Here is a 9,249-nt window from a genome sequence, read left to right as displayed (position 1 = left end):
CCTGTCCCTCGAAATCTTTAAGAAATAATATTAAAATATATATAAGATTTAATATTTTTTAATATGTTAATTTTCAAATTAAGGAATCTTTAATATATGTTAGTCTTATATATCATAAATTTTCTATATGGAAAACTGAAAATTAGGATTTGCATAAGTTTAAAATAAATTTAAGATGCCGTCAAATTGTTTTTTTAAAGATTTTACAATATCTATTATTCAAAATTAATTTCAATTTTTTTGGTCAAAAAGTTTTAAACAATAAGAAATAATACTTTTTATATTTTTGAAAATATGATTTAAATATATATTTTTACATCTCATGTTATAATTTTTATTATATTATAATACATAGGTTTTGAAAATATGTAGGGGATAATATTTATTAATATTTAAATAATACTAGGATTTAATCCGTGGTACACTGCGGGACAATATTTTTAATTTAAAATTTTAAAATTTATATTGTATTTATTTGTTATTTTATTATTGTTTTATTAATTTTAAAAATATAAAATTTTACATGTATTTGATAAGAGTATTCAAAGTATACGATTTTTGTAGTGTTTCCAAAGTTTTAACCCGTGTGGTATATGTATAATCTAGTAATACATTCATCTCCTGGTACACATCTAAAAGTGTTTTAAAAAAAAACAATTCCACTTAACTCCCTATATGAGATTAATGCCAACCCGTCTCACCAAAATCAAAATAAGTTTTTGCATAAAAAAAAAATCAAAATAAGGTTTTTTTATCAAGTTTAATTATGTTAATTGTTTTACCAAATTAGCATATTTTTATAGTTTATAATTTTTCCATGTCAATATATATAGTTTATGATAATTAATAGAATTTAATTTTTTTTTGGTAATTCCTCAAAAAAAAACAAATAAACCAAATTATATAGTATTTGAGTTTCTCTGCAATGTTATTTTTGGAATTGTTTTAGGGGTTAATGTTGTAAAAAAAATAATTAAATAAGTAAAACTTAAAGGACATAAAACAAAATGTACTTCAAAAATGTTAATATAGATACATTATAATTTATATAGTTTATAATTATATACGATAATTTATACGTTATAAAACAAAATGTACTTCAAAAATGTTAAATATCCCATTAACATATTTTTCTAGTTTATAATTTTTCCACGTCAATATATATAGTTTATGATAATTAATAGAATTTTAATTTTTTTGGTAATTCCTCAAAAAAAAACCAAATTATATGGGGGTTTTCAACATATTTAATGTGACATTTTATAATTGGATTTTCGGTTTAGAAAATTTATTAATGTTAATATAATTATGGATATTGTAAACTTTTGTTATGGAAAATCTGTTGTATATCATTTAAATTTGATAGATTCTAGCATCTATAAAAAATAGTTTTGGAGATTTAATGGGTTAAAACATAAATGGGTAGAGTTGTTTTTGGAAAAGTCAGAATGTATAGATGTTGTTAAGATTTTATGGCAATAAATGTAACAAATGTTGGTCAATTTAAGAAAGTTTAGTATTTGAGTTTCTCTGCAATGTTATTTTTGGAATTGTTTTAAGGGTTAATGTTGTAAAAAAAAATTAAATAAGTAAAACTTAAAGGACATAAAACAAAATGTACTTCAAAAATGTTAATATAGATAATATAGATTTACCAATTTTAGAATTTATAGAAACAACATATTATATATATATAAATAAATTGAATAGCAATAACAGTTTTATGTAATATTATAGAATATTAATGACAAGTAATAAATTGGGCATAGAGATCTCCGGCGTCAGTTTTTCTTTAAGAATGGTTCTATATAGGGGGTTTGGACTGGTGCCATTTTCACCAAATCACCCAAACAGTGAGCGTAATATGGAGTAGTAGGCTTGAAAGTTGAAACTTGAAAGATGTCAAAGAAAAAAAAATGTTTGTGGCTTTAAATGGGCCAAAACCTGGACCTTTAATGGGCTTTAAAGAAGAAATGTAGTCGAGTTCTATATACTATGCTCAATGCGGGATTTGGAGTAATTGATCTCACATGACAATTTTTGTTATTCGCTGAAACTATGAGAGGTGGTTTTCAGGATTCAACCTTCTGTCTTTTGATAGAAAGTTAGGGGTTCTTATTTTTTGTTTTGTTTTTTTTTTTGTCTCGTGTGCTTTTTAACAATGAAAAGTTAGATCCTATATACAAATAAAACCTTTTTATACATATAGGCTTTTCTACGTATATTTAAATTTGCAATGTTGACATAACACTGTAAGAAGGTGTGCTTGATAAAATGCATAAGCGTTTAAAGAGATGGTTGCAACCTTTCTCCTAACACTTGGCCGCAACTCGCGATATTGATATAAAACATTTTTAAGAGATACATTTTTTTTTTGGTTAAAATTTTTAAGAGATACATGTTCATCAGTAAGTGAATTAGTATACATGTCAATCTTATCTTTTTGGGTTGATGAAACAAATGTAACATACTTGTTTTCTGATCTAAGTGTACACATTTATACTTCTCCATTTATAGCATTTTCTATTTATTAAATAAAATAAAATTGTTTATATAAATATATATATACAAGATAATAATATATGTGAAGATAAGCCCATCTTTGTGTTTAACCCTTGCCCTTTACACAGCACGACTGGCGAGATGTGGACGCTGCGTCTCTTTGGGAGTTACATTAAAAACAACACCTTTTCTATCTAGCTTTTCATTTTCTTCTTGTATCTTGCTTAATCAGATAATTCTACTGGGTTAACTAAGAAAACAAGTATGTTACATTTGTTTCAAATAATTGTGCTCTTTTTTCAAAACAAAATAAAAATAATTGTGATCTTATTTAAACAGTTTTTCAAATAACTAACATTTATTCATGGTACAAAGATTTAAATATTTTACAGGGTTTCAACAGATTTCTGTGTTGACCAATGAAAACAAAAACACTTGTATTTTATAAACACATCCATTTTATAGTTTTTTTTTTTTTTCTCTTTTCCTAATAAACTGTAAAATGAACCAAAAAAAGGGTGATGTCAGAGGAACACGTGAAGGGTTGTGGTTAGATCTTGAGACTTGAGCAAGAGAAAAAGACATGCATCGATCGATCTTTTTGGGTTGATGAAATCCATGAGCAGGTGTGACAGAATCCAACGTGGCAAAGCACAGACTTTGATTTAGATCCTCCATAGTCCAAATACCTCAACTTGGTTAAATTTGTACAATGTGGCAGTGAGACATACCTACATAACCTTTTTGTTAACAACCAATTCTCTATCGACACGTCACTAAATCTTACCTTTCTTTGCTTTTGCCCTTATCCAACCAAACGTACCAAATCATTCCTTCAATCTCTTTATTTGAGGATTTTGTTTTCCATTCTGGAACTGGAAATTATGTGTAAAGAGATTTCTATATTATATTTTCTATAAAACTGAATTTAGATATATAGAAATAATTTATTTTTAAAAAGTAAAGTATTCGATAGATGTGACTCTAAGAGATGTAATTTTAGAGAAGGTTATTAATTTTATGAATTTAATAGATTTGGAAATCCAAATAAAAATCATATATTATTGGTATTATGATTTAAATATACTTGTTAAAATTCTAGATTATTCATTTAATTATTTGTTTTTGGATTTCAAAATCCACATTGTGTTTTAAATGGATTTGAAAGTGTAATATAAAAGAATTCAAATTTAAGGATAAAACATGTTATTTCAAAATCCATGTGTTTTGATTTTCATAATTTACAATTCTATATGGGTTTAGAAATCATTTCTCCAATAACAACTCTACTATTAGTACCATCACAATTAGGTTTGTGATACTAGTATGTTATTTTAATTTATTACTGATCTTTGTATGATTTATATTAATAAATGGATAAACTTAACTTAATTATCTGAATACTGATCTTTGTATGATGTTGATGTATTGCTCAAATTTTTCTTTTTCTTATATCAACTGCATTCATTGGTTTAAAAAGAACAAAATATCAACAAATCACAAACTATAACAAGCTAACAAATGAGATTACATGGGACCTGATGAAGGGAGAGATAAGTAATGCACTAAAATACAATACCAATTCTCCAAATCTATGTTTTTGAATTCTTTGATGTTATAACATTTGTACAAAAGATGTATGATTGTGAAGCTTTCAAAATAAAATTTTTAACATACTTTTGAACTCTGTTTTGCCATGTTGAAATGCTTTTATTTTTATTTTCTATTAGATATAATGTCTCCCTAAAAAGTTTTCTCCATTGTTGAAAAAATCTTGCATCTAAATATATGATGATCATGTGTAAATCAAATGAAGTAGAAGATTCAGTTGTTATCTATTAGAAAGCTTGTATTCAAAATATTCTTTTGTCGTTATGTTTAAAAAACCATATTTATGATTTTGTGTTATGGGTTTTCAAAAAAAATTAATTTATATAATAAGATTACTTAATTAAAAAAAAAGTTTATCTTGTATATTTGTAATCCCATTTATATCAGAAACACTTTTGGATAAAAAAAAACTACTATTATTGATACGAATAAAGTTAGAAATTATTACTTGGGACTTATTATTATTATTATAATACAATAAATATATTTTAGAAAAAAGAACCCGACAACCCGATCCGGTAGTAATGAGGGAAAAGGAAAATATCAGAGGCCACATAAACTTGTGGCTGAGAATACAAATGTGATGCTGACGTGTTACCCTCCTTCTCTTTTGTACGGATTCTCCCCTTAATCCCTAATTTTCATATCTATTCACACTCCTCCCAAACTAAATCTTCCCCAACAACAACAAAAAAAAAGATTGACTAGTGACTACACGAAGCTTTCTCGCGCCTTTGCTTTTTGGTTGAGAAAAAAAAAAAAAAATGATGATGGAGAGTAGAGATCCAGCTATTAAGCTCTTCGGTACAAAAATCCCTTTTCCGGCGGTTGTTCAGTTGCCGGTGACTGTGGATGAGGAGGAGGAAGAAGATGATTGGAGCGGCGGTGATGGTGGAGAGGATAAGTCAGTATATAATAAGGTATTATTGATTGAGAAAATTGGAGTTTTGTTGACCTAAGAAAATAAATGCGATTTAATTGGTTTTGTAGCAGTAACTTACTTAACTAGTGATTGAATTCGTAACTGACACCTTAATCACAGACAACTAACAACTCTTTGTGTTGTGTTTTTAAATAATGATCTTCGGATCTACGAATCTAAAAAGCAAAGTTCTAGTCTTGTTTTGTCTTTAAGACATATCACTAGTTCATTTAATTATTATTGATTCTTTGGTACTGATGAAGATTAATTGTTTGATTAAGATTATTTTTAGTTCTTAATTTAGTGTTTTATTGCATCTCAGGTAACTCCAGAGTTATCAGATAATAAGAAGAACAAGAACTGTAACGACAGAAGTCTAAACAGTTCGAATGAATCCAAACCCGAAACAGGGGACAAAGAGGAGGAGACTTCAACGGATCAGATAGAGAACAGCGACTCGCCTGAGGAGCAGACCACCGCTGACGGTAAAACCCTGAAGAAACCTACCAAGATTCTCCCCTGTCCGAGATGCAAAAGCATGGAGACCAAATTCTGTTATTACAACAACTACAACATAAACCAGCCTCGTCATTTCTGCAAGGCCTGTCAGAGATACTGGACAGCTGGTGGGACTATGAGGAATGTTCCCGTGGGTGCAGGTCGTCGTAAGAACAAAAGCTCCTCGTCGTCTCATTACCGTCACATCACTATCACCGAGGCTCTTGAAGCTACGAGGCTTGATCCGGGCTTGCAGGCAAACACAAGGGTCTTGAGTTTTGGTTTAGATGCTCGTCAACAACATGCTGCTCCTATGACGCCCGTGATGAAGCTACAAGGAAACCAGAAGGTATTAAACGGAGCTCAAAACGGGTTTCATGGTGTACCGGATCAGCGGCTCGTGGCTCGTCGGGTAGAGAATGGAGATGATTGCTCAAGTGGCTCTTCTGTGACCACCTCTAACAATCACTCAGTGGATGAATCAAGAGCACAAAGCTGCAGAGTTGTTGAGCCACAAATGAACAACAACAACAATAATAGTATGAATGGTTATGCTTGCATCCCAGGTGTACCATGGCCTTACACGTGGAACCCAGCGATGCCTCCACCAGGTTTTTACCCGCCTCCAGGGTATCCAATGCCGTTTTACCCTTACTGGACCATCCCAATGCTTTCACCGCATCAAACCTCATCCCCTATGAGCCAAAAGGGTTCAAATACAAACTCTCCTACTCTCGGAAAGCATCCGAGAGATGAAGAATCCGCAAGATTGGACAACGAAACAGAGCGAAAACAGAGGAACGGATGCGTTCTGGTCCCGAAAACGTTGAGAATAGACGATCCTAACGAAGCAGCAAAGAGCTCGATATGGACAACATTGGGAATCAAGAACGAGAGGATGAGCAAAGGCGGTGGTATGTTCGAAGGGTTTGATCATAAGGCTAAGATGAATAAAAACAACGACAACAAAGTTGAGAACTCCCCTGTTCGTTCTGCTAACCCTGCTGCTCTGTCAAGATCACATAATTTCCATGAACGGAACTAGAGTTTATACATGTATGTATGTATGTATATATGTATGATTGATTGTAATGTATAGATATTGGGGAGTTTTTGAGAATCAAACTCTTTTCTTCTTCCTCGTGACCTTATTGTTCCTTCAGATGTTCTTGTACAACAATGTACACTATTTATTTGCTTTCTATCTTTCATTTGTCAAAAGTGTAAGAAAGATAACAGTAATGGCAAAAAAAGTTGGTGTTGGCCGTTGTTGCGTTGGCATTTCAACCGACACTCTTCTGACTCTTCTTTACAACTTCTTGTCTTGTGAAGTCCTTCAATCAATACTCCAAAAAAAAAAAAAAATAGTTGATGGTAAAATAAATAATGCTCTAATGACTGATTTAAGAAAAAGTTAATAGTTATCTCTTCTGTGTCATTACATATGTTGATGATTAAAATCTTTGTGTTATAGTTTCTGTTTATCTAGTAATTATTTTTATGGCACATTCTCAAATCTCAAAAGTATATAAAACTAAGAAAAGTTCTTAATTTGCTTTGGTTTTTAATAGAGATACATTTTAAAATCTCTTAAGTATAATTTATAAATATTGAATCTAATAACTTATATCTTAATCAACTAAGAAATAATTTTGTATTATATTTAATTAATATTGTACTATTAAAATTTATGATCATTTTATTCTGTTCATTTTATGCAAAAAATAATAATAATCAAAATTATTCTGTTCGTTTTTTTTTTAAAAAGATAAAGAAATCCATTAAGGTTAAAAAGTTTGATTTCTAATTTTTTTCTACAAAGATATATATAAATCCCTTCAGATTTTTAGATGAAAAAATACAGTATTATGAAGAAACTTGGCAAAAAAAGTTCTTTAATGTGTTGAAAAAGTTCTTTTTATTTGTATGCTTTTTTTTATATTGATGCCGAAAAAGATTGGCCACTATATGTTTTTCCAGTTTATACTTTATTATTTTGGTCTGTGTCTTCGAAAGCAACTTAGATATTTTAGAGTGCCTAAACAGTTATTAGCCACACATTTTATTTATTTTATTTCTTTCTTTCTATTTTACACCATTGCACACAATTACATTAAAAAGTATGTCAAGTTGCTTTTTTCCTTTTTTTTATAATACTGTTCTTTTCTGCCTTTTTTCATTTTGTGGCAAAGCTATTTTGTTCCTTTTTCATGTTTTTCCCCCTACCTTGCATTAACATTAATTGCTTTTTTTTGTTATACAATATGTAAAGTATATTATGAATTGAGTGAGATTTTTCTTCTTGTGTTTCTTTTCCATCACACAAAGGCCTTTTCAAAAAGTTGAAGAAATAAGTTTGACACCAAATTAAACATTGACTCATGCCAAACGCGTTTCAACCGCAAACGCACTACTATCATTGATTGAAGACACTAAGATATTGGCCTACCAAAAGTTAGAGGGTTTGGAAAATTAATAGAAGACTGATACAAAATATCTACTTCCGTTTCTCAAATGGTTCCAAATATGAGACAACTACGTCGTTAATATGTTTACACCAATATAACAAAAGAATTAGGAAGTCCTTTCTGTTTTCTGTTGTTTTCTCATAAAATAAAATAAAATGAAAGTATTTCAAGTAAAAGGAAACAACTAACTAAAAATTAGGCCTAGTTAAATCTTCTGAACTGCTTTCGCCTTTATATTAGTCATTTAATCATCTTAGTGTAAACGCTATTTTACTAGTTTGGCCCTTACTCAACTACTTTGTTTGGCTATCTAACATTAGTTACTATGATATGCTAAATTTTGGAAAGAAAATGAAGATATGATGCCTCTTGCTTTCTTTATAATTAAGCATATATGTAAAATAGCTATAAACTAAAGGCATTTTTTTATTGGATTTGTACATTAGATTTGTAATGTGAACAGCCATCATCATCTTGTATGACTGTATCATTACCGTATAACCAAATTCGATAGGACATAAAATATATAAGAAGAACATAAACACTTCTTACAGAATATGGATTTTTCCCCCTCATCATAATGAATTTTTTGAGGAGAGACTGTGATAGAGAGGGTGGGGAGGATAAAGTGAAAATGCACTGATAGAAAAAAAATTCAAGAAAATATTGAGATCAACCAATAAGGTTTTATACACACTAAGAAATAGGATGGTTTCATTGGAAAAATGATATAGTTTTGACTTTTGATAATGATCAAAGTAAACCACTTCAAGAATTTGGAGTTGGAGTCAACCCTCCACTAGAACTTTTTTTTTATATTAAAGCTCATCTCTTAATGAATCCACTTCAAAAGAAAGACACTGCACTTTCCTATATATACACATTCGCATAATTTGTAAATTTTAATTATTTACGTCCTTTTCTTTTGACTTTTCTTTGTAAATTAAAATTTACAGCTGAATTTTATGTAAGAAAATATGTTCAGTTTTTCGTCAAACATGTATGTATCTTATAATTTTTTGGTTAATTTACGGTCGAATTTAATTTGGTAATATTTGTTAGTTAAATCATTTAATTGACACGCTGGTCCACCAGAAAAAATGTGAAAAGTTACTCTTGCCAAAAGGTTTGGACCATTAAAGTTTGTGGTATACCAAAACGAATACTGCTCTCACCACAAAATCAAATTATCCGTTAGCTATGCTTTTAATTCGAAATATACTTTTGAGTCAATCCAAAAAAAAAAAA

The 9,249-nt window shown here is 29.5% G+C and overlaps 1 protein-coding gene across 1 annotated transcript; it reads left to right on the top strand.

Annotated features, from left to right (window-relative positions):
* LOC104780548 (cyclic dof factor 3-like) lies at positions 4,721 to 6,802 on the top strand. Its single transcript, XM_010505049.2, has 2 exons — positions 4,721 to 5,033; positions 5,358 to 6,802. Exons 1-2 carry the CDS (start codon positions 4,878 to 4,880, stop codon positions 6,576 to 6,578), a joined length of 1,377 nt encoding a protein of 458 aa, XP_010503351.1. The 5' UTR covers positions 4,721 to 4,877; the 3' UTR covers positions 6,579 to 6,802.

Source organism: Camelina sativa, chromosome 4 (genome assembly GCF_000633955.1).
Source record: "Camelina sativa cultivar DH55 chromosome 4, Cs, whole genome shotgun sequence".
In the NCBI taxonomy this organism is placed as follows: Eukaryota; Viridiplantae; Streptophyta; class Magnoliopsida; order Brassicales; family Brassicaceae; genus Camelina; species Camelina sativa.
The sequence above is the reverse complement of the archived record's forward strand: the minus strand, read 5'-3'. Positions and strand labels throughout refer to the sequence as shown.